At 41.7% G+C, this 27,713-nt stretch overlaps 3 protein-coding genes across 6 annotated transcripts in view; all 3 read right to left on the bottom strand.

The window, feature by feature from the left end:
• Positions 1-505: 505 nt before the first annotated feature.
• LOC113013498 (glucose-6-phosphate 1-dehydrogenase) lies at positions 506-4,517 on the bottom strand. Its single transcript, XM_026154479.2, has 12 exons — positions 4,269-4,517; positions 3,649-3,686; positions 3,401-3,509; positions 3,105-3,322; positions 2,866-3,024; positions 2,580-2,705; positions 2,397-2,490; positions 2,110-2,296; positions 1,740-1,975; positions 1,180-1,256; positions 899-991; positions 506-807 (listed from the first exon to the last, which is right to left on the bottom strand). The coding sequence occupies exons 1-12, from the start codon at positions 4,467-4,469 to the stop codon at positions 717-719; spliced, it is 1,629 nt and encodes a 542-aa protein (XP_026010264.1). The 5' UTR covers positions 4,470-4,517; the 3' UTR covers positions 506-716.
• A 572-nt stretch (positions 4,518-5,089) lies between these two features.
• Positions 5,090-13,571, bottom strand: galnt6 (UDP-N-acetyl-alpha-D-galactosamine:polypeptide N-acetylgalactosaminyltransferase 6 (GalNAc-T6)). Of its 3 annotated transcripts, none has more exons than XM_026154598.2 (11): positions 13,253-13,571; positions 11,541-12,029; positions 10,874-11,046; positions 8,924-9,073; positions 7,514-7,748; positions 7,308-7,425; positions 7,018-7,218; positions 6,735-6,866; positions 6,540-6,641; positions 6,296-6,454; positions 5,090-5,826 (listed from the first exon to the last, which is right to left on the bottom strand). In XM_026154598.2, the coding sequence occupies exons 2-11, from the start codon at positions 12,017-12,019 to the stop codon at positions 5,716-5,718; spliced, it is 1,860 nt and encodes a 619-aa protein (XP_026010383.1). In that variant the 5' UTR covers positions 12,020-12,029; positions 13,253-13,571; the 3' UTR covers positions 5,090-5,715. The 3 variants fall into 3 exon arrangements, with proteins under 3 accessions (XP_026010383.1, XP_026010384.1, XP_080150421.1); XM_026154599.2 differs by lacking the exon at positions 13,253-13,571 and adding an exon at positions 12,140-12,506; XM_080294295.1 differs by lacking the exon at positions 13,253-13,571 and having other exon boundaries at positions 11,541-12,132.
• Positions 13,572-14,139: 568 nt separating this feature from the next.
• The window catches only part of LOC113013582 (adenylate cyclase type 6), a 35,042-nt gene continuing 21,468 nt past the window's right edge, over positions 14,140-27,713 (bottom strand). For both annotated transcript variants that reach the window (XM_026154597.2, XM_080294294.1), the window contains 18 exons: positions 27,244-27,365; positions 25,224-25,335; positions 24,825-24,952; positions 24,118-24,276; positions 23,876-24,017; positions 23,560-23,688; positions 22,368-22,396; positions 21,721-21,868; positions 21,516-21,613; positions 21,294-21,381; positions 21,047-21,163; positions 19,815-19,955; positions 18,859-19,034; positions 18,328-18,460; positions 17,709-17,972; positions 17,347-17,551; positions 17,047-17,171; positions 14,140-16,079 (listed from right to left, as the gene is read on the bottom strand). In XM_026154597.2, coding sequence (XP_026010382.2) covers positions 15,951-16,079; positions 17,047-17,171; positions 17,347-17,551; positions 17,709-17,972; positions 18,328-18,460; positions 18,859-19,034; positions 19,815-19,955; positions 21,047-21,163; positions 21,294-21,381; positions 21,516-21,613; positions 21,721-21,868; positions 22,368-22,396; positions 23,560-23,688; positions 23,876-24,017; positions 24,118-24,276; positions 24,825-24,952; positions 25,224-25,335; positions 27,244-27,365 — 2,445 coding nt within the window. In that variant the 3' untranslated portion in view covers positions 14,140-15,950. The remainder of the gene's footprint in view (positions 16,080-17,046; positions 17,172-17,346; positions 17,552-17,708; positions 17,973-18,327; positions 18,461-18,858; positions 19,035-19,814; positions 19,956-21,046; positions 21,164-21,293; positions 21,382-21,515; positions 21,614-21,720; positions 21,869-22,367; positions 22,397-23,559; positions 23,689-23,875; positions 24,018-24,117; positions 24,277-24,824; positions 24,953-25,223; positions 25,336-27,243; positions 27,366-27,713) is intronic.

Genomic DNA, 27,713 nt, shown 5'->3' with positions numbered 1-27,713 from the left:
GTTAGGCCTTGAACCTAGCAGAGACAAAGTACAAGAACCAGAATAAATCTGGTGAAAACTGCTGATAGAAATAGAAAAATATAAAGCCATTTGAAAACATGTTTATGCATTGTAAGAGATTAACATGTTAGTAAGAGAGTTCTTAGTTTAGATTAGAACATACCTGAGAGTTGTTCTTACCTGACGCCAGACATTTAAATGTGTTTCCTGCATGACTGATACTAAAAGAGGCTCCTGTTGTTACGAACCAGGCCAGCAGGTCCTTCTGGTATACATGGGTCTGTTTATGACTCCCATTGGGCATTAGTGACAGTTGTAAACAAAGGCCTTACAATACAGTGAACAATCTTGAATTCTTAAGAGTTAAATGGCACAGCCAGTAAATAATTATCCTATACTAGTATCTATAAGATACCATAAAGGTTGTAGATTTTCCATGTCCACAATGTCCAAAGGTCGTAGGAATACAGATATTTGCAATGCTTTTAAAAAAAATTGCAAGTAAAAGAGTGAATGATGATTTATTTAGAAATACCAGATTTACATCAAAATCAGACTGTTACAGCTTGTTTTAATCTCTGCTGTCATAATTGGTCATGAAAAGCAGTGCTTTCTTCTGTGCATGCAGAAATCAATCAAGTGCAGCAGTGACTGCAGTAAACTTGATTGTTTGTTTACAATCTTTTCTCAAGTACTTGATTGTGAGACAGAAAGAATTAAGCGGTGTGGGGTTGCACCCACTTGTATGTTCCCTCATAGCGAAATCCCACTCTCTTCAGGAGATCGTCTGCTTCTCTTGGACCACGACTGTGGACATAACAGATAAGATGGAAAGAAGAACTGTCACTGTTAAAGTATGATATGCGTATTTCATTCTGCCTGATAAAACAGTATTTACCTTCCATATGTGTAGGGAATGGGGCGTGGCTTCTCTTTCTCTACTTGGTGGAGGAGGGGGGTGAAGATCCTCCAGGCCTCCCGTAACTCATCACTGAGACAGAAAGATGAAAACATTTCAACAAAAAAATAAATAAAAAGAGGGAACACTGAAAATCACTGCCTAAAAAATTAAAAAGAGCTGTTTAAACGTGGCCGGTGCACATCTCCAACTAAAAGTGTTGATAAAATATTTGGCAACAACTGTGCAGATGTGCTCATGTTTTCAATGATGGCACCTACCTGCGAACAAAATGCATTTGATTTCCACAGAAGACATCCAGTATGAGTCTTTCATAAGCATCTGGGAGCTTCACATCCTGCAGATAGACAGCAGCTGTTAAACTCCTACATGCATACTAAGTTCAAGTTTACTGGCCTACAGTATCAAGGATAAGTAACAATGGGACATCCACCATAAAAGTCTCAAAATGTATTAAATATAATATTATTTTAAAAGTGATTTATTGTGCTTTTTTCCAACTCCATCTATTGCCAAGAGAGTCTTTGAAGAACAGGTGGGTGTCACTGCTGTACTAACATCTGGAGCAATTTGTCTGAGATGACTGGATTAAGGATTTCCACACATACTGACATCATTTCAAGGTAGAACAACCCCCCCAAAAAACTGAAGCAGTCTAAGCCTAAGGTTGTGGCTCACAAGGATTGCTCATAAATAAATTGTCTTTTCCTTACAGAATATATACATTCTGTAAGGAAAAGCATAATACGTTTCCTGCAAGAGTAAGAGTTGCTTCTGAAAGCTGGATTACAATTAATATTTTGACATGAGCTTGAGGCACCTTGTATCGACTCTTGTAGGTGAGATCCAGCTCAGTCTCCTCTGGATTGAAGTAAACTCCAGGCCTCTTGGTCATCATTTTTAAGTAAATGGCTTCATCTGGCTGCACCCGCACCACCAGCTCATTCCTCTGACAGCAATCACCAAAAATGTCTCCCGGCACGTCAGTGAACTGCAGACGTACTTCTGCTTTCCGCTCATTTAGTGCTTTACCACAGCGCAGAATAAAAGGAACTCCTGATGTACATGGTGTGCATGGTGCGATGACATACATAATGGATGCAAAAGCAGAAGGAGAATTTAAGGAGGCTTGATAAAATGTAGACTAGGAGAGACAGGTGAGGAACAAAAAAGCTGGACTAAAGCCTCACCATCCCATCTCTCATTCTGGACATGCAGGACTGCTGTTGCAAAAGTTGGTGTCCAGGAGTCTTTGGGCACCGTGGGATCATCAAGGTATCCCAGTCTGGATTGACCTTCCCCTTCAGGATCTCCGACATACTGGCCAAGCACAACATCTGATACTTCAACAGGAGGTATACACTTCAACACCTTCACCTAGAGTTTGAGAAAAAAATGGGGTGGATAAAGGATGGCGAAGACTTGATAATCGTGCTATGGAAAGCAATTCCCAAATTCTTCCAATCCCTGGTTTTACCTTCTCATCCCTCACATCATCTGGACTGGTAGAAGGAGGTTTCTCCATTGCAACCAAACAGAGCATCTGGAGAAGATGGTTCTGCATGACATCTCTATATTAAGAAGAAAAGAAAGCAATGAGGGAAAGTTTACAAACTAGCTTTTTTTTAACTTACATTTATCTGAATGCAGTCTCTCTCACCGAATAATACCAAAGTCATCAAAGTATCCTCCACGGCCCTGAGTGCCAAAAGGCTCCTTGAAGGTGAGAACCACACAGGCCACACTGTTCCTGTTCCATATGGGTCCAAAAATGCGATTTCCAAACCTGGAAATGAGTGAGTAAAATATTACTAAAACAAAACAGGAGGATGGAAAAGTTGAATAGTAATGAATACTTCTGAAATTCAGCAATACTGTCTATGACAACCTGAAAGTTCATTCCTGTGATAATGTCCACCCAAAAAAGTCTGTACTGAGCTTGTTACCTGAGCACCATGAGGTTTTGGACCATCTCTTTTCCCAGGTAGTGATCTATGCGGTAGATCTGGTTCTCTGTAAACAGGGACGACAGGTGGGTTGACAGTTCCTGTGAACTCTGGAGGTCACGACCAAAGGGCTTCTCGACAATTACCCTGTTCCAACCTCTGCCACAAAAACAGTGGATTAGGAAAATGCAATCAACACTAAGTGAGATATTGATTTTAAGGACTCGTCAGGTACTAACTTGAGGCTCATGCAGTGGGTTCTGATGTTTTTGCTGACATGATGGTAGACAGTCGGTGGTAGAGCCAGGTAGAAAAGTCTATTAGCGTTGGCGCCCCCAGGGAGAGATGACAGATGTTTGCTGAGTTGGTCGAAGGAGCTGCCGTCATCATACCTGCCACTCAGGTAGGAGTTTTTACTGAAGAAGGCTGATAGGTAGTCGCTTTCTTCATCACTGACCTGAGGAAGATGTGGAACAATGATTTCTGAAAACACAAAATCTTATCTTTAATAGTCAAACACCCTTAAAGGTATTACCTTCATGTGGGGCAGACATGCTGCCTTGATGTCCTCTACAGTCAAGCTGGACCGAGCAAAACCCACAAAAAACGTGTTGTCTGGAAGAAGGCCGTCTCTGAATAACCACCTGAAAAATTCAAAGGTAGCAATGCAGAAAACTTTGGCCAAAGGTCAAACTCTTCATTACACAAGGTGACCAAACAACTTTAAAGCACAGCTCTGTTATTAATGTAGCTGCTGTGTGCGTGCTGCAGTTCTTTACTCACCATAAGGTTGGATAGATCTTCTTTTTAGCAAGATCTCCCTGTTTAAATCATACAAATTTCAAAAAAACAAAAACAAAAAAAAAAAACGTTTCTTTAGATCTATTCACAGTGAACGGACACTCAGAGTCCAAAGACTAAGTAAACTTTGGAAATAATCACTGTGGTGCAAAAGAATCTGCAGAGTAATTGAATAAGTCACATTTTCCAGCAACACACCTGATCTGCAGAACTCAGACTTGTAAGTGTGAATTAGGTTACTTTAAAAAAACATTCATGACCGATAAACATGCAACTGGTACTTTGTTCCCGGCTCAAAGCCAAAAACGGTGAAAATGTTTTCGCTGCTAAATCATCAGCTTCTATTGTTGCTCAACAAAGGAAAAAGTAGATGCAGCACATTTCAAACTGCATGCGCTCACACCTGGCTTTCATTCGGATCACCACACTGCAACAATATGTGAATTATTTTTATGCACGTTTTTTTTTTCCTCAAACCAGCCCGTGACTTCAGACACCGCGATGTGTTTAGAATACGGTGCTACTACAAGACCAGTGACCACATTAAACGAGACATTTCATCATATGCTGCATGAAAGAGCAGTTTTAAGAGCTGTACTCACAGATGCTCCCAGTATGATGAATAAGTGTGTATTGGAATGACTTGACCGCTCCTCCCCGTAAAGCTCCCTCCTGAGCTGCCCAAACACCTCAGAGCGAGTCAGACTCTCTGAGCTCATCTTCTGACCCATCTGTTCTTCGACCGTCTGCTGTGACCACTCGTTTCCCTGTGGCTGCATGACACTCGACATTTCAGCTGTCATCCTCGCCTTGCAGAAAAGTTTCCCGACTGTGTGCTGCCACCTACTGTACAAAATGGGTAATGCATCTGTGCCATTGCTTCCTCCAATGTAACCGCTGCCATTTACTCTGCTTTTCCATAAATCTCATTTGCATATGAAATCAAGAATCCTCACAGTCCATCAGCTGAAGTTTGATGAACCTGCTCAGTGGCGTTAAGTCACATTTCAGGTCTAATCACATGAATTTAATGCCATGAATGTTTCTTGCTCCTCAGCCACTCCTTAGATAAATGTTGCACAACTGCCTAACAGGTATCTCTGACAAAGCAAGTCTTAACTCTTTGTAGGAATGAGTTCTTATCAGACTACGACCCTGGACACAGTTTTCTCGGGCTGTAAAACGAATCATGAAGCGTTTCCAGGCTAACAGCTTAAGGCTACCGTAACTTTGAAGCCCAATGAGTTGATATTGCAGTATCAGTAACCAAAGAGTCTTTGTAAATTATTCCTTTACTTCTTCCTAGGAGTGGCTACATTTTGTTAATCAGTGCCAACCATTGCCCAGCTAAAAAGAAAATTAAGATTAGTGCCTTATGTAATATTTATCAAATATATACAAAGAAGCACAACATACAACAGAAGATTGTTACAACTCCAATATATTTTAGTTTTTATGTATAAAACTTTCAGGAATAGTCTTGGCAATTAAAAACAAAATAAAACAAAAAAATAAAAACCCAAAAAACAAAAGACAAAACAAACAAACAAAAAACATACTGTGTACAAACAAGCCCTCATCTAAAACATAATTTTTATTTAAAAAGCAGACATCTGTTACTCCTCAGTAAGATATAAACTTATGATCACATTCAGTGTCTGACAAAAACAAAGCAAGAAGAATTTTCCAAGTTTAGGAGCAAATCCAGTCATTTAAGGTCACGTTTTCACAGCTTCGCCCTGATCAAGGTCACACTCCCAAGTGCCGCAGCCCAGACGCTGAAGATCCCCAACCACCAGCAAATGTCTTTGCAGAGTTTCTTTCATAAATAAATTTAAAATGAACTAAGACCACCCCAGGCATCTGACAGATGTGACCGTCTTTACCTTGTCCCTCCTCCTTTAAATATTCATTCAGTATGCGCCCCAAGCTTCACAGCTTCGGTGAAGTTCTACTCGATCAATATTGATGTGGCTCCTTTGTGCCAGGTTTGAGAAAGGGGGGGAGGGTAGAAGGTATCAAAGGTCACCCGGCGGGAAGACTGGAAGGTCAGGTGAAAGTCCAGTGCTGGTGGAGTTCGGCAGCATTGCAGTCCATCAAAATCTGGCCTCCTTTCAACGCTAAACATTGTCCACTGCTTGGATTCTTCAGAAGATTTTCCTGAAGAACAGAAGGAGTTGGCAAAACTCAAATAAACATAATAATTAAAAGAAATAACTGTTGTTTGGATACAACAACAATTGGTTAAACATCTAGTTTGAGAAAAATCACAACCATCACAGGAGATTTAAAGCAAAAGATGGCCCTGCTGAAGGTAAAATCTCCCTAGCACCACCTCTAAAGTTTTCTACCTTACATATTATATATCATGCATTAAAGCAGTTCAGAGTGTACACACGGCAAGTTGAGGTTTTATAAGTTTTTCTTTGCGATGACCGTCCACTAGATTTTTCAGCAACCTCATGATGACACTCAGTAAGCTCACTCTTTTCCCCCTTTATTTCCCAGTTGCAGCTACCTGGAAGATGGCTGTAGCTTTACATGTGGTGGACAAGTATGATAGCGATTAGCTGCATTTGGCCAAATGTTAAAAAAGAAAAAGAAATGTTGGCCTCCAACTGCTCCTCACCTCTGTAAAGACCCACTCCTGTTCAGGGGCCACACTGGTACCTTTCCCCTTAAGCCGGCACAGCTCAAGCTTCACCGGGTCTGATCCCACCGCCGCATGAACACACAGCTGTTTTCCAATGTTATGACGCAGCTCCTTATGAGACGTATACTCAAAGTACTAAAGGACACAATCATCCAATTAGAACTCGAATGTTGAAAAGCATAATCAACTTGTCTTTAACATACTGCATCAGTTACTTTACCTGGTTGCCTCCCATGTTGTGACAATGATACATGATGAGAGGTTTACCCCCCTGGTTGTTCTCTCCAGCATCCAGGCACATATTAGACCCTAAGTTTTTAATCTGGACCAAACATGGACACAATAATTAAATAGTGCCACAGGTACACATCACATGTTGCGCATTAGATGTTCGCTATTCACAAAACTGACTCACAGATCCAGATTTTTCTGGATTTAAGTCTGGAATAAAGATCTCTGGGTAGACTGTATTTAGGTACCAGCTGAAGTTCTTGCAATGAAGCCTCTCTCTCAGATTCAGGCGATCAGAGATGTCTCCAAATCTATGCTGTACAGCAAAAGGGGCGTTATTTAGAAAAAAAACAAAAACAAAACAAAACACACTAATAAACTTATGAGTACAAAATCATATCAACATGAGTCTGAATTCCAGCCAAAAAGTATCAGAACAAGGGTGATAAATTATTCTTAAAACTGACCTCACTGGCCATAACTGCTGCATTTTGGTTACGCCGATAGTAGATCTTCTTGTAGTCATCCATCCAGACTTCAGCTAGGCGCACCTGGTTGCGGGTGATGACCTCAGTGCCCTTGGGGAAGGTGTGGGGGCTCTTGGTACGGAAGACGTGGCCCACCACAGAACAAGGGATGATCTCTAGCTGACCCCCACACTGCCACACCTGAATCAAAAATGACACTCAAACTCAGTAACAGGAGACTTGTGACAAAGTGGATCTGTGTAAGCAGAGATTAGATAAAGAGGTCTGACCCTGAATGACATTTCCACATTTTCACCGCCCCAAATCTCCATCTGGTCATCGTATGTTCCGATGTGTTCAAAGTACTTTTGTGAGATCGCGAAGAGACCTCCAGCAAAAGTGGGCGTTCTGAAATGTTCATAGTCAGACAGAAAACCAATCAGGTATTTTATACAATTCAGGAAGTTGAACGTGACACCAACATGACTGTTCTTACTTTACAGGGTAGGTTTCATCCTTGCGTAGCCTCTTTGCATCCTCGGGGATGGGTTCCCAGCCAAAAGACAGGCTCCAGTCAAAGTTACCTCTGTTATAGGCGCGGTTGGTGGCCACAGGCTTATGGAACTGGAAGCTGTTGAGGTCAATGCTGCTGATTTCTGGACTAACCACAGCAGTGGGTTCCTCAACAATTCGAGCCAGTAAGGGCTCGAGCCAACCATGGAAACACTCGCCTAAACGGGGAAAACAGGACAGTGATGGCTTCATATTTCTTAATATCAACTACAAAAATAATACCACATTCAGTGTAACATATAGACCAGGAATGTCAAACATAAGGCACAGGGGCCAGAATCGGCCAGCCAAAGACTCCAATCAGGACAACTGAACAGTTTTGGAAAATATGAAGGAGGCCATAGATTTTTGTGACTTAACTGTATTTTTGTGAGTTTTACAGCTTTGCTGCTGATAAAGAGCCATTCATGCTACAGCAAAGTAAGTGAATAATAAATAATTTTTTTAAAGAAATTAAAAAAAAAAAAAAAATTCTGTAATTTTACACATTTATCATGAAGAAAAAACAAGATTTGCTGTTGAAATTGCACTTCTTTATCTTATTATAAGAAAGGATTAAATGTGTGGTTAAACTTTACACTGATACAAAGTGGAGTTTCGTTTGTCTGTTCCACTCAAGATCAAAGTGGGTTCCTTTTGACCCTCCGTGTAAAATGAGTTTGACCTCATATAGACAGTAATGACAGATGTTTGCTGGCATTATATTTAGCTGAATTTTTCTTTCTTCTGTGTGAAAATATTTAAATGTTGATGGAAAACACTGTAAATGCACAGACCAAAGTAATTAAGGATCTTGTATGAAAACGCTGAACTGTATCCGACGGTGAATCAGTTAGGCAGAAAGAGTTTAACAGTTACTAAATAAAAAGAGCGTAAAACAAAAGAGATAATTTCAACAAGCTGAATTGATTACGTGTGTCAAATGCAGCAGTCACTAAAAGAAGAGGTGCAGGTTTTGACTACATCCGTTTCAATACTGCTTCATTAAAACCACTCCTTTTCTGGGGTCCTGCCCTTAAACTATGTGGTTTTAATATATTCATAAGCAGCGCATAAAACCAACACTTATTTAGTAGTACACGTAAGATGAAATAATCACGTATTACAAAATATGGACAAGTGAAAATTGTGTGGGTATGTGTGTATATGTATACGTTTACTGCTGTAGTAAACACTTGTATTAGAGTACTGGAGTATTAGATTATTTACAGTATTAGAAGCTGAAAAAGCACATACATTTAACCCTCCAACTCTGAAATGCCTCAGTAAATCACCTGGGATGATTAAAATGGAAACTTTGACTTGTGTATTGTTTGCATGTGCGTTTTCTCACAGTGTGCATCAAGGAAGGTGAGAACTTCAGCTTGCGCAATACTGGCACCAAGAAGCCTTGCTGTGATGAGGCCCTTTCTCTCTGGCTGCCTCACCACACGGACAATCTTCAGCTGACGTATATACTCCTCCAGCCTGCTCTTCAAATGCTCTGCAGGGAAGCAACATAATCATGTCAGTCCTTCCTTTACGTAAAACAAAAGTTGTCCTGAGGCAAGCTGCAACTTTGCTGCAATAAAAGTTACTTTGTAATCAATGCGGTTAATGTGACAGACATTAAACTTCAAACTAAGAGCATTTAGTGAAATGACATGAAAAAGTCAATCATCCATAAAGTTTGTACCCATGAGAGCACTGAAAAAAGAAATACCAATGAACTGTAAACACTGCTCGTAAAACTAGGTTACATTTCCTCTGCAGAAGCCTTCTTGACCACAGTGAACACCACATTTCTTACAAGTTTCAGTCTAACTGAATCCTCCAGCTTCGCACCATGAGCATTATGAAAGCGATCTGTTAGTCAAATGAGAACCTCACATACAGTAGGAAATGCATTTGAGGGTGCCAACATGATATGAGTGAAAACTGCTGCAAAAAAGGAAGAAAAAAAAAGATATTTTAAGCTCATCTAATAGGCCACCAAATACCATTAATGAACAACAGGATGCTTGAGGTTTTTGATGACGTGTAGCAGTGGGCTCATTATTTTAGTGCGATTGCAATCTTTTAGCTACAACATTGTAGTAAACCTGACCTACAAATAAAAAGGCATTCCAATGACTGCACAGCTTAGATTCGAACTAGAGAGCAAACCATAACAAAGCGTCTTTCTATGAAACAAATGGCATGTCAGCAGATTTACAAAAACAAAAAAAACAGGTAAAAATGGTGAAGGTATGCTGATGCACAACATTTACCATTTCAAAAAGTGAGTAGTCAGCTTTGACAAACAGTGTAAGCAAAGTCATATCACCTGACATGCTGGATTGTATAAACACTTCCCATTTTGGAAAGCAGTGAACAGAATATTAAAAAGAGGTCTCTTATCATAACTGTTCTGCCTGCTTTCACCGTGTTGGAGGTGCTCCCAGCAGGCTTTCTATCACCCTGCAGCTCATATTCACTGTAGCAAACCTTCTGGACATTTCCCTGGTAAACACAGGGTCATTCTCATATATGACAATGCAGACCATTGTTTGCCTGCTCTAAATGCAAGTCTCTTCACCTATCTGTAAAGCACTACTTGCTTGCATTTTATGAGCAAGCTGCTAAAATCCCAAGTGAACACTCTAGTTTATCTTATCAAAGCTGATAAAGCGACTGAATTATTGCCCTAAAAATCCTGAAGGTCAGTTTTATTAAGTTGAGCCAGATTTTCAGCATTTATCCCAGTTATTGCTTGACAGCTATTCCAATATTATAATATATATATACACACACAAAAAAAAATAACCCACATCCCAGTGATTTTCTTTCACATTAAATTAACTATTCATGATTACAGTTATATCATGTAAGAAGTATTACTTTCTACAGGTGACAAAGTGGGGCAGTGGTTAGCACCATCATGTCACAGCAAAAAGGTTCTGGGTTCAAATCTAATGATCATCTAATGGTCAAGGGCTGCCCAAGCTTCCTCTTACAATCCAAAGACATGCTGCTAGGTTAATTAGTAACCAAAAGTGGCCACAAGTATAAATGTGAGCGTCAATGATTGATTGTCAGCTAGCACTGCAACAGACTGGGAGCCTCCCCTCCTCCTATGATGGCTGGGACACAATTTTATTTACATTATTTAAAAGGAAGAAAAGGAATAACTTTATTATTTGCTTTCTAGCAATAAAACTTTACTCCAACAGTGCTGTATTGTCACACACCACTGAACTGAGGCTTCTTGTCAGAGTCCTCCACATCACATATGCTAAGACATTACATGTTTTTTAACCCTTACCTGCAGTACTGGCATCATCTACCAAAATGATCTCTTTTAGTAGGATAGCAGGAGATGTGTGCAGGACGCTGAACACCGTCCTGAGGAGGGTGGACCAAGCCTCATTGTGGAACACTATAATAACACTGGTGGTAGGCAGAGGAGGGCAGCGACGAAACTTCCTCTCTACGCACCTGTGGGTGTGTGTGAGAGTGAGAAGCTTTCATGGTGGCAGTCTTGCAAAGTGACACATAAGAGAATATTCAAGGTTTGCTCACTGATACTTTACATAGCTCAATATGCATCACCTTTAATAACCAGCTCACAATAAAAGTCACTGGGCAGATAAATCTCCGGCCTACCAGGATGTACAAATGTTACGCTACACAAACAGAGCGGATTCAACTATTTACAACAGATTGCCTTGCATTGTACTAACCAGGATACTGCATTCTGTGCATACCATATTTAAAACTGGTTACAGTAAGAGTCTTTCAACTAAGTTTTTTTTTTCCCAGGGAAAATGGGAGCACATTACGCAAACAGATGTAAATAATTCACCTCTGTGAGTATGACCCCAGCTGTGATGCAGCACATTATCTGGCCTGTGTACATATCATCATACTTGCTGGCAAAACAGAGACTTGTCCAAGCTGTGTACGTAATAAATCTGATAACATGCTCTTACTCAGGAGGCCTGGTGTCATCCCCCAGACTGCGGCTGAGCGAGATACGGTCACTGGCAAACTGGTTGAAACAATGCCGTGTCATTCCCTCCTCCTTCTCCTTCTCCTCCCCTGGGGTCATGCTGTCTTTTTGAAACGCTCTCCCATCAGCCCCTGGAGCTTGGGGGTCCTGTGGTGGTCTCTCCAAGTGAGGTTTGAGCTCAGCCTGAGTGTACAATCCACTGGGGCACTTGGTGTCTTCTGTAGGCTGCTCTTTTACTGGTGGTGGCTGTGGAGCGCCGATCTGGAAGCCAATATTGTTGACAGCTTCTCGGACCATCCCCATTACCTTGTCCCTCTTTACCACCAGATCCTGTAACCAGGGGTCCCCAGCTGAAGAGCCAACATCCCTCTGAAGAACTACCAAGATCACCATGAAGAGAGTTCCCCCAAGGAGCACCAGTTTAAGGGGGGACATCCGCCGGCGTATAAAAAAACGCATTCTCTTAACGCTGTTAAGCAAAAAAAAAAAAGGAAAAGAGTAGAAGATGTAGAGTTTGTCTGTCTTGAACCCAACTTTGAAATACAATCCAGTCAACCCCCACACGCCTGTAACCCTTACCTTTTTTTTAAGCTGCTAAACAGTCACCGAGCTATTTTTACAGTAAATACAAAAATGAAAAGCATGATAACAATCCCTTAAACCGGCTTGCGCCTCTACAAGCGTCAACGGTCATTGCAGTAGGTAATCTAGCCAACCGTGCTCCTCCTCCTGTGTCTCTTTAGGAAACAGTCCCACAGGGCGGGTAGGTAGAACAGGGAAGAGGTGAGCGAGAACAAACACACCACACCTCTTTGTAAACACCTGAATTCACCTGTTCTGGCCACAATCCTCCACGAGCCACGTGGCAGCAGGTGAGCCTGACCCTGCAGGTCCCATTCCAGTAAATAGGTGACGCACAATGCATTCCCTCAAGACACCCACACCCAAAGACACCTCATCAGTAATGATTATCTGTCACTTGATTCAGGAAGTAGTTTTTTGCTACGTGGAGCATGACAGGAGCATAACTTCACCCAGCCTTGGAGGCTGTTTTCTACTATGAGACCTGAAAAATGATATCATTGCAATCCAGGACGTCCACGTTTCCTTAGCTGACCACTGTTAAGTAAGAGACCCATCACTCTTACTTGGTCATAATTAATTCACTTAACAAGTCAGCTGACTTTCAAACTGGCTCAACAGGACATCCAATATGGAGTTCCACAGGAGGAAATAAAGAACAAACCTTTCATTCATTCACTCATAACTCTCACATAAGTAAATACTGTGTAGAATTTACATCCCATTATGCCTACTCTTCCTTATCAGGAAGGCAAAACTTCAAATGAATCTATATCTTTAGGACTATCGTAGCGCATTTAGGCTGTGGTCAGCAAGATGCTGAGAGTGCAGACAACGCAGACAGCGGGCCTTCAGCGAAACGCGCTCACAGTAGAAATGAAAGAGGAAGAGTTGGTTGCATATGTCCTGGTTTAAGGTTCAAGTAGGGCCATTAAAAGCTTTAAATATAGCACGAAAAATACGCGTCCTGAGTCGTCTCAGATAAACTAGAAACGGCTCATTTTGTCCCGTGAAGCCAATCTGGCAATTAAGGTCACAGATGACACAAACGGCTCGCGACTAATAGGTGGGTATTGTAGATGTTTCTACACTTTAAATACTGCTACTTACCTCAAACCGACAAACAGCCGTCATCTGCACCTGGTCCCTCAGGCTCGATATTCCTTTATTGGTGTGTGTTCTCACACACGACGCGTTTTAGGGGATTTTTTGTTCCCTTAAAGTTTCCAAACAGGAGTTTAGCGTTAACCGGTCTCCCAGCCAGTGCTTTCACTCGAACAGGTGCCATTTGTTGAAATAATTAGTTAAAGTGAGTCCCCTGCTGGCGGCGCGAGTCTTGAACTTACACTTATTTCCGTGCGTCACATCTCACGCGCCAATTTTGACGATGGCACGAGGACCTTTCTTGAAACATACGAAATACTACAAAAATAAGAGCCGCAATTTAAAGAAAAATAAAATAAAGCTGCGGCGTTTCTTTCCCCCCACAAAGAGCCTCACTTGGGCTGCCAGCAGTTGAGACAGGCCACTGTTACTCGCAGGGAATACACATTCGTGCTGTTTTTCATCAGGGATTAGGAGGAATTTATGTCACTTAATTAATGTTCAGCATAGAGTGCTGTAAGTGGCATCGCTATTACCTCAACAGAAATTCATTATTTATGTGCACGCAATTAAATACTCTCTCCTGTATCACCCTCTTGAAACCGTAGACTGATTTATTCAGAAAACGAGAAGGAAGCATCTCTCGGGTTACTGTCATAGGGAGAAATCTTGATTGCAGTCTGCTGATTGACACGATTTCTAAATTAAAGCTAACAAACAGAGCACCACTGTCTGGGCTGAAGCTGGATTGTGAAAGTAGGCCTAATTATTAAGTCTTTATTATTATTACTGTGAAAGGTGGGGAAAGTGTGCAACAGCATAGATTAAAACTGCAATCCAAATAAACACAATAAACAAATGTAAATAATAATAATAAAACCCCAAAACAGACATTTGTTGACTTCTTAACCAAGGGGAATTTAATCAGACCAATAAATGCACTAATGCAGTACTCTCAGACTGCCACTTTTTTAAAAGTAAAATGCAACATTGTTTAGTTAACCTTTCATATTGAAGCCAGAGAGGGACGAGCAAAAGTGAGGATCTTTTCTGCAGCCCATGAAGGCCGCATTTCTGGACAGAAAAGTGAGCATATCAATCAACTTTGAACCTTAAAATGTCAAAACACTCCTTGCAGTTGAATCAATCTGACCACCAGTACAGTAATCTAGCTCCTTCTGTAGTACCAAAGGCTTGGAAAAGAGTAGCTTTCTTCATTAGCTTCAGACAGAAATATTCATTGATACATACATTCATATAACTCGTTTCGGGGGTGGTGGTGGCAGGTGGGGTTACAAGCCTATGTGTGCCAAATACAAAATCAGGTCAAATACTGTTGTGTAAAGTATATACTAGTCCATGAAGAATGTGGACCTTGGAACTGCATAATCTCAAGGCAATACAGAGCAGACAGAAAATTTCTGCATACACTTAATCCTGAAGTGGTCAGGAAACCGGTTCACAATCCAAAAACATACATCATGTAGGCTTTCAGTTGGAATGAAATCAGTCAAAATCACAGTCCAGTAAAAGGCGTAGAAGACATAATTCTCTTCAAACTATCATTTTAACACACATACGCACACACACGCGCACACGCGCACACATGCGCGCGCGCGCACACACACACACACACACACACACACACACACACACACACACACACAAATCAGGAATGGACACATAACTCCAAAGAATAATATAAAACATGCCTCGTAGCAACCAGTTTGGCAAGAAAGCATTGTCGTACAGTATCTTAAAAACCTCACAGTGAAGAGTGACGGTATGCCCACTTATAGATAAAGAACAGCATTCAGTAACATGTGGTCACACCCACACACATACAGCACATTGTCTCACACACACACACTGGTATAAAATGTTTCATAACAGTTTAACAATGTCTCTTCATTTCCGTGACAGTAATGCAATCGTGCTTCCTTCATGTCGTACTTCTTGTTTTTGGCTTGAACCAAAAAGAGAAAAAAAGAAATATTCGGAGAGCAAAGTGCTCAGAGATTTAAGGGAACCACAAACAGCCGAGATCCAGACCGTTAAAAACTACAGACTGGAGGAAACAAATAAGGCCCTGATAAGAAACACAAAAATCCAAGACAGGGTAGTTGCGTTTGTTGTCTGCATATATGTGCATACGTGCACGTTCTCCTTCATTATAAAGTCCACAACAAAATAAGGGTTCATGCCTGTCAATGACAGTGACATTACCGTGGCCTTTGCTAGCAAAAGGATGAATAAATTACTTAAGTTTACTGTACTTTTTGAGCAGATTCATTAGTGTGTGTCAAATGTCAAACACTTGTTCTTTGGTTATTTTCATCCATAGTGTTGTCCTTGCATATATTCTTTTATAAAACAGTTTTGTTTTTTCCACAAAAAAATAAATAATTACTCCAGATGAAATACTTGTACTATTGCTCATAAACACAAGCATAGTCACTTCCGTCCTAAGGCAACTGGGCTTCATTATCTCTCGGGCAGCTTGGGGAGAAAAAAACAACAACCTCCTAACATGAACAACACCCTCCATTTGTGCATCTGAGCAACATACAGTCTCGTCTCTGCTGGCCTTCTACTGTCCCCAGAGTGCTTGCACCACGCTTCGAGCTGACCACTCTCTGTCTCTCTTTGCAGTCTCTGACGTATCAGTGGAGTGGGAGTCACTCTGCGGTCAAACGGTCTCTCGTTAACTACCTGGGGGGCCACTGGTGAGGAAGTAAGTGGTCATCTCTCCCTTCCCCTTCACCTTGACGACACCTCGACATTCCAGCTGGTATCCATTGTTGGCCAACACGTGGTACAAGTCTGTAGTCACCTAAGAGATGACACGGATATTTGACACTCAGGATATTAGATATTCAACCCTTCCTAAGAGTCAGTCCTAGCTTCTCCCTAAAGCATGATGACGGAGGCATAAGTTTTTAAATATGAGGATTTAAAAAAAAAAAAAATCTTCAGCACTTATTAGTGTCTGAAAAAAAGTAGTTCAATTGATACAAGTTAAACCAAAAAGTCTTCAAAATGTTATCTGGGAAATGAAAACAATCAGTTCACGTCAGTGCATAGCAGAGAGGGCATTTTGATATGCAGTAACACAAAGTGTGCAGCAGATGGCAGCGCTGCTGTAATGAGACTCAATCTTTCAAGGAGCTCTTTTGGCAGTACAGCTTTCGATGTTTCTCACACATTTCAAAATATCTGTTCTGCATCTATAAATAAGATTTTTTTTGTTTTCCCAAAGCTAACTTGCTGTGGCTTTCCACCACTGAAGGAGATAACACTGCGATAGCTGCATGAAGTCTACAGGGAATTTAGATTTGGCTCTCTATTCCTCCCCCAGAGGGACTTTAGAGCACAATTACTGCTAGAAAACAACACAGGACTCTTACTTCGGGAGGGCAGATGTCTGGGCCTAAAGTGAAGTAAAGTGAAGGACGGTGCACTGATTGAATGTGCAGAATGTAGTATGTGTGGAAGCATCTGTAGTATGCTTCCACACAGAGCAAAGGTCTAGGTTTAGATATTGTAAACAAGACTTTGAACTGTGTGCGAAGAGCATTTCTCAGCTAGAGCGAAGATGGCTAATGTGCGGCCATTGTTTTGGGTGTAAATAAGCATTTCATGTTGGAATAACCACTGGCGAAAATTTGATGACTAATTTAACGAGTAACTGGATTGGTATTCTATGTTGGCTGACTGATCCAACAATTACTAAAAGGACAAAACGTTTTCTTGTAAACATAAAATTGCAAACTGCTGGGGAGTAACTGAGTCACTGTTACCTGAATGTAGTCTGGCACGCCTGTGCTGTCCATCCTGCTGGCCACATTGACCGTGTTCCCCCAGATGTCATACTGGGGTTTCCTGGCTCCTATCACCCCTGCTACAACAGGCCCCATGTTCAACCCTAAGAAAAAACATGGCTGTGAGACATCATAACAGATAGAGGACTTTAACTAAATATTAATGCAGCGTCTGCTTGAACACATTATTGTTGATCTCCGTTGACTGACATCACAAAAGCGCATCCAAAGAAAACTTATCGGATTTCAAGAGCAATTTTCACTCTCCTTCGTGTTTACCTATCTTCATCTGGAAGTTGTTAAAGGAGTGCTCGTTGATGTATTTCATCTGCTCTCTAAGCCTCATGGCATAATCAGCCAACGCCAGGATGTGTGAACGGCCCTCTTTATCGTAGGTGGAGTCATTGAGGCCAGAAGCTGCCATGTAGGTGGAGCCAATGGTTTTGATTTTTTCCAGCTGACGGAACCTCTCCTCACTGATAATCTAGGAGAGAACAGCAAAGGACAGAAATAAAAGCAGCATAGCAACAGGTCAGCAGCACTGGCAGATGGTTACATCTAATGACCACACCGTGTCCAATAAATGTTTCCTAAATTATTGTAACGTGCATTAATTGTTCCTTATATTTCCTTTTGCTCACCTCATCAAAGTCAGCGATGATCTCATTGAGGAGCCTGAGACACTCCACCCCCTCGTTGTTAGCCTCCAGCTCCACATAAAACTCCGAAAAGTTGCTTATGGAGGCAAACATGACAGCAACACACTCACATGACTGATAGTACAACTCGTCATTACGACGCTCCCGTGCAAGGAAGTGAGCAGCTACGTCCTTTGGCAAGATGTTATGGAGCAAGCGGCGATTGTACGCCTGCAGCTCCTCCATGTCCTCCTTCTCCTCTGTAGCCTTAAGTGGGACAGGGAGGGATACGGTTACTTAGTCACGATGTCAGGTGACTGGATTCATGATGTTATTACAGCTGCTAGAATTGGCCTTTTCACAGAAGACAATTTGACACCTCATAGTAAAGATTTTGACATTACATTTAGCTCCTTCACTTTTAGTCCTGCTGCCATATATGTGGGCTCAGCAGCACAGTGGCATGGCTTAATAAGAACAGAGCCACTGTTAAAGCTAAACTAACATGATTTTCAGGCTATGACAAGTCAAACTGCCCACAGTGAAAAATGTCTTTTGCTGAGTTTAAGTATTTTTGGTTTCCCTTTTGTTTATAGTCTACACACGTAATCGTTCAGCCTACCTGCAGCTTCCAGAGGAAGTCCAGACGAGCGGTGGACTCCACCTGCTGGCCGTGCAAGTAGAGAGCCAGAACAAAAACTGTGAGGATTATAGGAGTCATGACCTTTAGGGAAACCTTGGTCACATCGTCGCAGCTGAGGAGGGAAAGATAAGCAATGAATGAGTGTCTTCAATATTAAAACTGATGCATACCACTGTTCTGCAGTTTTATTGGAACCAAATCTGGAAAACAGCCAAGAAAGAGTCATGTCTACAAACTATATGGGCCTCTTAAAGTAGATATAATCAAATATACAACTTAACATACTGCTGCAGAGAATCATTAACAGGTTTTAATTGCCTCAGGAAAAAAAAAGAGCATATTTAAAAAAAATAGAACTAAACATGAAAGTAGGTCTATTAGAATATAAATCTTATTTTAAAAAGTAGGCTAATTTTAACCTAATCCACAGTACTGTGACACAATAGAGACTTTTCAGGTTGAAAACTGGGAAAACAGTGACTGTGTTAGCATTGAGGGTAGGGGACTCACAATTCGTAGGCAATGACCAGCATGTCTGCGTTGTCGAACAGGGCCACCTGAGGCCACTCCACTAGCAGGAGGAAAGTGAGCTGGATGAACAGCATGAGAGCCAGCTTCCCTATGCTGCTGATGTGGAGGAACACAGAGCAGGCCAGCAGGGTCAGCAATACACTGTAGCTGAAATACTGCAGCACAGAGGAAACAGAGACAAAAGGAGGAGGAGGAAGAAGAGAAGTAGATTTAGGTTTAGAGTGATAAGTCAAGATTTCACCAATGAGGAAAAACAAACATGAACATGAAGAACGCACCTATGATTCAGTGTGCAAAAGCAAATATGAAAACCCCTTTTCAAATATTGGCTATGTAAGAGCGCTGTGTTCATTAAACTGCCCAGGTGATGATACAAAGTGACGCACACAAAGAGCCACTTTGAACTTCTAACATTCCCCCCCTCGGTTTCATGAAATCTTAACCACAACTGCAAGTGTGCACGTGTGAGAACAGACATTTTTAGTATGAGCGCTACAGAGGTTCAAGCACGTAATGAACCTTTACTTCTCTCTCTCTTTGTCACTAAGAGCAGGCTCTCTCATTCTCCATGTGGGTATCCGTAACAGCAACGAGGTGCTACAGCTGCTCTCACGCCTCGCACTCAAACTGTGAAAACCCCCTCTTCTGGATTGGGAATAATGAAAATGCGTCACAGACAAATATTTTAATCTTGCTGCAAATTACAAACAAAATTCAGTGAGATAAGACACGACTTCTCCTGTGGACACTCTCCAAACAATTCTGTTTCTTAGTGAGTGCTTCATAAAATCTGCCTCCTGGCTCTTATGAAAAAGCAACCGGAGGTGCTCATTCAGACATGAAAGGGACACGTTCAGAGGCCGTCAGAAGGGAACGAATGTCTGAAAGTGGCTTTACAGACACACAGGCTTTTTAAAAAATGCTGTGGAGCTGACCTCTGGAAAAGGGCAGGGCATTGTCTGGCTGGAACACAGAGTCGAATCGTTGCTGGTCAGGTTATAAAGCAGGCAGGAAGTCATTGATGTGTTCAACTCCTTGGCCACACACTCCTTCAGGTTCTCTCTGCTGCATGTAAACTGGCAAGAGAGAAGGAAACAGTTTGTCATTAAAGAGTCAATAATTGGAATCAGCGAGGAAGAGAAGCACATGTTATGCCTTATATTGCAGCACATATGGTGCTGGTTTTAGGAGGCGGTACAACATGTTTGCTGATTATTAAATAACTTTGACCAAGAGATGTACAGCGAAGGACATTTTTGCATAGTTTCTAGTTTTCATTGCTCCTCTCAGGTAAAAATAATGACTATAGGCATGTGTAAATTAACAAAGTCCTAGTAAACAAGGGGAACCTCAAGGGCTGTAAAAATAAGCCAGGAAGCTTCTCTCTTGGCCAAATGTGTTAATCCTCATGTTAAAATGCTCAGCTACACTTTTCATAGTGTATTTACATTCTGGTACAAAAAAAGGTTTGGCCATTAAAGCCACTTTGTAGCAATAGTTGTATCCCATGTCGCTTAACCCATTTTTAGTGGACTCATCTCACAAAAAATCTGTCTTTCTATGTGTTGCAGCCCATCTGAGAAGTTTTGTTTAGTGAAATTCATCTGTTACCTATGAACAAATTAACAGCGTGTATGTGTGTCTGTGCTTTGCATCCTTACCTTTCATAAATAAAGCTTGCTAACCAAAACTTGATAGCATTAGCTGACAACATAGCACTCTGCACCGAGCACTGCGAATACGTTTTAATTCTGGACTTCAAAAATCCAACATGGCACCAACACTCAAGCTTAAAAATGTGTGGTCAGGGGGGCAATGCCCATCTTTTATATAGAGATTTTGCCTTGAGCAGTATTTATGTCAAAATGCTGTATCTGATTATACCCTATATACTAGAAGTTTTCAGTATTCATATAGTCACGCATGTATGGAGCACATATAAAACTGAATGGATCTTTATAATGATCACATGAAGAAAATATTGATTTCTACAACCTCATCCATCACAGTGATAGATTATGATTAATTGCCTCTATCCAGCAACATCCATATAGCCAGAATAGTGCTTAATTACTTTATGTTAAAGTAATGTGTAATAATATTTAAAATAATCAGGAAATAAGTATTTCATGATGCAAAAAAGCATCAAAATTAAGACAGTCCATACCATGTTAGCAAAAGAAGAGATATAGAGGAGGAGGATGGTGAAGACGGCCACCAGTGTGCTGTTTGCTCGAGATCGGACTATTTTCTTGGTCACTGTCTGCAAGGCAGCTGGAAAAAGCTTTGATACAGACAGCAGGGAGAGCATCAGATAAGGGAGAGTTAATGCCATTAGCGATGCTGAAAACATGTAATAATGTCTCTTATCTACAAGAGGAACCACATGATTGGCGAAGGCCTTTGTTTCGTACTTTGATGCAAGAGTAGATGGCACAGACGAAGAGGATGTTGGCGAGGATGACGAAGACGCTAATGTAAAGACCGAGCATAAGCGGCGTTCTGAGGAATAGATGAAAACAGAGTCATTAAGATGTACAACTCTAATGAACTCCTCATAAACGAATCAAGAGCACATTTCCTGTGCACAATTCAGTATAACTGGAAAAGGCAACTTGTCAAAGAGAACTACTTACTTTGGGAAAATAATAACTTGAATGAAGCAGATACAGCAGAAGACAAAAAGTATGCAGGCCACATATCCCCCGAAACGATCGTCAACTTTTTTAGAGTACTACAGAAAAGACAACGAATGAGAAATCAGATGAAATGAATTTACAATTTTTTTCTTTTAGGGACGTTTTGGGGTGAATTTCAATTTAATTTTTGTCAAATGTCAACCTTTTTCTCAAGTTCTTCAGTCTGAAAAGTGAGCAGAAACTTCTTGACATGATCTTTCCTCAGCTGGTCAATGCTGCGCGCATCGATGGCCCGTCCGAGAAACTCATCCACCTCATCCTCGGTGTTCAGTGCCTCCTGAGTACAGCGACTGTGAAGTACAGGGAACAATAGGTCACTGTCATTGCTGCGTGTTTGCTTCACTGTGAAAGTGTGCGTGTGTGCGTGTACATGTTTAGACATCTTTGTGAGGACAGAAAATTGGCACGTTACTACCCTAAGTGTGGAGCAATAGCCACTTATGGGGACAAAATGCCAGTCCCCACGAGGTTGAAGGCGTCGAGGCTCAAAATGTGTTTTAGTGTCAGAATTACAATTGGGTTATGGTTAGGTTTAGGCAAAGGGGAAGTATTATGTCGATTAGATGTCCTCACTAAGACATGAAACGAGTGTGTGTGTGTGTGTGTGTGTACATGAGGATGTTGCCCTATGCTGTGACACAGAGGATGACTCAGAGATAACATGGCATTAGTGTGTTTGATGGATCTGACTGTGCAAAACCAACAGTTTACTCTAAAGTTAAACTGCTACAGTGACAGCTGACAAATCAAACACTTGAAACTGGAGCCCACCCAAAAAAACCCACTCACTTTTCTTTGCTGGATGCTTCATCGATGCCCTGAGAAAAACAAAAAGAGAGAGTGAAAACAAAAAGAAAAAACAGGATAGAAAAAGAAACAAAGGGAAAGAGATTATCATGTGGTCACAGTACGACTGAAAAATAGACACAGAATCAGACATCTGCACAGCTAATCCCTGTGAGCCAGACTGATGTTTTAATTAATGCTGGGAGGCTTCAAATTACACCCTCTTTGCCCCTAGGGCTGAAACCCTTTGAGATGGAGAAAAAAAAAAGAGGAGGAGGGAAAAGAATGTACGAAAGAAAAGGAAATGAGACTTCAAACATAGAGAGAGAGGATGTCAGAAAAAGTGTGTGAAAAAGAAAACATATGCAGCTGCAGACTCATCATATTAGCTCGAATAGTGAACTAGGAATCCTTGAGAGCCCTACAGATCAGTACTTCTTCTCAGGTCCTCGTTGTCTTCTGTTACTGTTTGCCACTCAAATGTATTTATTTATTCACAGAACACTGTCTAATATGAAGCCAAAAGTAAGATGGGAACAAATAAGCGTGTACAGCTATGCCAGCAACTCTGTGAGGCTTTACACAGCAACATAAGGTAGGCATGCTTACGTCACGTCACCAATACTTATCTTAATACGCATGTTAGCATGCAAGTCAGGACAAGGGTAAGAATACTCTGTAACAGTAAGCTAAGATGCCATCTGTAAAAACAGTACCATAAAAATGTAGAAATACAACCCAGACAGATGACGCTACGGCTGAAGTGTCACTAACTTTAGTTCTTCCAGTCGCCACTTGAGGCCAGTTCCAAAAGCGAGTCAAATCTCGTCTTCATGTTAAAATGTCCAACATCACAAATTTAAATAAAGATGTTTGCAACCCGTTATAAAGAATGATTTTGTTCTCCCTTCATAACAATTTTAAAGTTGGAGTGGGGGAGGCGGGGGTCATTTCCTTCAACTATTTGGATTTTCTTAAGCCTTAAAAGAAGAACAGGTGACCTCACAGTAGATATGTCCATCTCTTTTATACAGTCTGTGATACCAACTCTATCCAGATGAAATGTCCACAACAGTATACGCACACATTTTTTTAAACAACCTATTGAAAGTATATTTATAATTTAACTTGAGAGAATGGAGAGGATGAGGAGGTACTGTAGAAAAGTGCATACTGTTCCCTCTGTGTAACTCACCATCTTCTGGTAGGCTTTAGGCTCCTTGTTTCTGTTGAAAGACCTGTCAGGCACCCAACGTGGCATCACTCCCTCTGCAGAATTTGCACGTGTACGCTGCATTTTAGCTATCATGGCTTTCTCTTCTTTCTGGAAGTGAAGAAACCCCAACAGGGTAAGTGCTTTGAAAAATAACGTCTTCTATTCCAGGTGACAACCCATTATATTATTTGTGTGAAATATAGCACTAGTGTGGTATTCAGATGAGGTCAAGCAGATAAGCATGTGCGTGCGTGTGTGTGTGTGTGTGTGTGTGTGTGTTTGACCATGCACTAACCCTTTTCTGGCTGCAGCCCAGCACCAAGAAGGTTTCAATGTTGTGTTCCTTCAGGTAAGCATTCCTCTCCCCTCCAAATCCTGGCTCCACTTCATAGTCCCCGTTCAGATACTGCAGTGTCGCTTTGGTGATGTGGATACGACTACACACACGCCCACACACAACATAAAGTGTGTCTTAAAACATAAATCCTATGGAAGATTAATCCAGCACGGTAACGAGGTAATTTGGGCAGGACCTACCCAGCCTTTCCCCCAGCCTCCATTTGGTTGGCAAGGGTCACGTCGTTAGACCACACATCAAACTGCCACTTGCGCAAGCCAAGCACCCCGCAGTGAACGCGCCCGCTGTGGATGCCCACCCGCATGTTCACGTTAACGCCTGTAACCTCTCTCACCAGCCTGCAGATGAACACACACACAGATGCAGATGACACTGATGTCAAAAGGCGAGCATCACGTTCAGCTTCACAAAGTCTCCTCAAAACCCTGTGTGCCATCCACAGATAAAATATATGCAATAAACAAAGCCTCACATCAGATCCACATATACACAAATAATTAGTCAGAGTTAAAAGTAAAGGTTTGAGACTGTTCTAAAGGCTCTGGTCCAGACAGTTTTTTCCAGTCTTGGTGGATATTAATGTCAATGAGAGCATACAAGCTCTGCCTTCAAACCAAAGAAGCCATCCACCTGCTCTTCAAACCCTCTGTTTGGGAGGTGAACCCAATCACTCACAAGCTGGCTTTAAGAGAGCGTGGCTTAAAGGAAGTGGAGCAAAAGCACTAAGGCTAGGCACCTCAGTACAAGATAAAAATGGAATATTGTGAATCATGCTAATTACTATAGTTGAGTAAAAGGACAAAAAATGGAAAACCAAGCATAATAAATCGTCTTCAACTTTCAGTGAAATATAACTGTGGCTGTCTTAAGTGTGCATTTTACTCACGAGATAGCTTCAATCATGTCTACTCCCATCTCTACACAGCAGTGGGCGTGGTCAGCACGGGGCTCAGGCAGTCCTGACACACAGTAGTAACAGTCGCCAAGGATTTTAATACGCAGACAGTGATTCTCCTGTAAACAAAGACACAACGCATAAAATGTTAGACCTTCACCTACAGCTGATTCACAGCATGTCAAATAGATTATAAACGCATAATGTGAATGATTTATAAGCCTCGGCAAAGTTCAATTAGCAGGTTACACAATGCTTAAGTATCAGTAAATGCATCATTTTCTATTCGTCATACTAACTAGGACTGAGACTACAGACTGTAAAGATGCGTATGAACCAGTGGTTCAAAGTTTCGCTATGACAGTAGTGGCAGCCAACAGCAAAGCTCACCGAAGCCAGCTTGTCAAAGCGGGCAAACAGCTCGTTCAGCGTCATGACCAGCTCCTGGGCCGTGCACTGAGATGCCAGGCTGGTGAAGCCCTCAATGTCTGCAAACAGTATGCTGCAGGAGAGATGATGGGTATGTGGGGAGGGAAACAGAGAGAGGGGAAGCAGAACAGACAGAGGGAAAGAAAGGGGAGAAAAAGGAGACACAGAATGCAATCAATCAACATGGTGTAGAAAGAGACAGCATGGTCTAGCGGCTCCCTCCTCCTGTTCAACTATCATGTGAGCAAGGGAAAGAGAGGCAGACATTTGTTCGGCTCTGGCTCGCATCATTCAGGCCAATGTAGGTCACCTCCTCCAGCCCTTCCCTCTGAGAACGCCCCCCTCCCCTCCTCTCTACCCCTTGATCCCTCTGTCTGCATGCCTTTCATTGCAAACTTTTGATAGTAATGAAAGGCGAGGATAAACAACACCCCAGACGAAAGTTAGACATGAAGGCAACAGATGGCGCTGTGACCACTGCGAGGTCATCCAACAGGGACAAACTCACACTTAATTACAGCGGTCAAAGTCTTGTCTGCGTCTACCACTGTGGGCAAGATGAGGCGATGCCATGATGCACCACTTCATCTGTAAGGGACAGAATTAACAAATAAACAAATAAACAAACCTATAGTATTTTCTCACTGGTGGGAGCAGAGCCTAAAGTTGATGCCGGATGGACATTTTTTTTACCCATATTTTGAGATATGCGTTTTTGCTAACACCACTTTTAGTGAACCAGCTTCCTATTCTAAACAGCAGCATCATGAAAAACACATCAGGAGTAACCAGCGCAGTTTTTGGAAGAAAAAGCTCAGGGCTCAGAACTGAGTACTGAGTATGCCATATACTGTAGTTTTACTGGCAACCCAGTAAAACTAAGGTACTGAAACTTCATATACCTTAGTTTTACTGGTTTGCCAGTAAAACTCTATTATTATTCACTCCTGCAGTTACTTATACTTGGCAGGAGTGTTCTGTTTTAGGGCTTCCCAGTCCTTCACACACAGAGAGCAAGGAGAAGCACTGGGAGACATGTGGCTACATGAAAAGACAGAGGCTGCGAGAGATGCAAGAATGGAGCGGCATCAACAACAATAGATATGATACGGATAAGCTCAGAAACAGCATAAAAGGGAGTCGCTCAGATGGACATGGGCTGTAAAGTGGCCTGGAGATGCACTGCGACTGTGAGCATGCTAACGTAGCTTAAAAGGACACCTTAATAACATTTGTGATTGCACAGCTCTCAAGTGAACGATCTCATGTGGGCGAGCAATGGGAAGGGATGAGCTGCTTTAATTACTGCTTTACTTAATGCTTTGCTTAATGCTAAATTTGATTTGTCTTTCTAAGTAACTTCGTACAATGCTTGACTAAATATAGTTTAAAATTACAGACCTGTTAGGGTTAAGCTAATCAAAACACTCTGAATATCTTGAGTTTAGTTGTTTTCTAAGTGTTATTGCCTTTTCAAAGCAACCCAAGTATTTTTTATTTTCTAGTCTTGTGTTGAATTTGGATAATGGATTGCTTGTGTAAGTTTATACCTTGGTAGGTCAGTGGTGCTGCAGCTGGGTCACCTATGACAGGAGATCTTTGCTTTAACCTCATTACAATCTCCACGCCACCACAACATGGACAGTGCTGGCTAAACTCTGCTGCAGTACAGCCAATAGAAAGATTAAATCACCTGTTAGTAGTCAGTCATCAGTGATGGATGAGAGTAGGAGGCAGCAAACTCTGAGATCTGTCGGAAATTATTTGCTACAGAAAGCACATCAGCGTCCTGAAGCCAATATTGTTGCTTATGCCGGTGCTGTCAGTGTCAATAACCAGCAACATGCATAATACATGCTCTAAAGGAAATAGCGGTTGGAGGGACTCTGAGGTCGAAGCTAGCTGAGCACTCCCACATTTTTTGAGCCTTATAGTATGTTCGTGCAGAAGCATGTGCGTGCATTCATCTGTCTGTGTTTACCTAACATTGTCGTGTTTTTGAATGTAGATCTTGTGGAACATCATATCTTCCTTCTTGGCACTGATATCAGCCTGCATCTCCATGGCAACGTGATGTGGCAGCACCGACAGCAGTAAGCGCTCCTGAGAGAGAGGTAGAGATGACACAAGAGAATGAGAGAACAGACAGAGAGATGAATTAAAACAGAAAGGAAGATATGACAGTGCACGATAAAGAGAGTTCATTCATTTTCAGCGTTTTCCACTGTTGGAGTGTTTACTGAGTCACCCTGGCTCGCTGGGATCTGCGTGGGAAGGTGTTAGTAAATTAGAGTGGAGCGGAGATACACGTTATACTCCAGAACATATTGTTGACCTCAAAAAGGGAGACAAACAAGTTAGACTAGAAAACTGAGACACTCATTTGTTGCTCTTCTGCATTTGTGTATATGTCTTTCTACAGGACTTGGTCTCAGCAGGTGTCTCTATGTG

Source organism: Astatotilapia calliptera, chromosome 20, assembly GCF_964374335.1.
Source record: "Astatotilapia calliptera chromosome 20, fAstCal68.1, whole genome shotgun sequence".
Taxonomy (NCBI): domain Eukaryota; kingdom Metazoa; phylum Chordata; class Actinopteri; order Cichliformes; family Cichlidae; genus Astatotilapia; species Astatotilapia calliptera.
Note: the sequence above shows the minus strand (reverse complement) of the source record. Positions and strands in the feature narration are given on the sequence as shown.

Excerpts from the sequence above, each read along its gene's own strand:
- LOC113013498 (XM_026154479.2), bottom strand. The coding sequence starts at position 4,469 with ATGACAGCTGAAATGTCGAGTGTCATGCAGCCACAGGGAAACGAGTGG. Across the intron at positions 992-1,179 it reads CAAATGCATTTTGTTCGCAG|TGATGAGTTACGGGAGGCCT; the intron begins GTAGGTGCCATC and ends TTTCTGTCTCAG. Across the intron at positions 808-898 it reads ATTCCCTACACATATGGAAG|TCGTGGTCCAAGAGAAGCAG; the intron begins GTAAATACTGTT and ends TTATGTCCACAG.
- galnt6 (XM_026154598.2), bottom strand. The coding sequence starts at position 12,019 with ATGCGTTTTTTTATACGCCGGCGGATGTCCCCCCTTAAACTGGTGCTC. Across the intron at positions 11,047-11,540 it reads GATGACACCAGGCCTCCTGA|GTGCGTAGAGAGGAAGTTTC; the intron begins GTAAGAGCATGT and ends ACACACCCACAG. Across the intron at positions 7,749-8,923 it reads CACCTTCCTTGATGCACACT|GCGAGTGTTTCCATGGTTGG; the intron begins GTGAGAAAACGC and ends TTCCCCGTTTAG.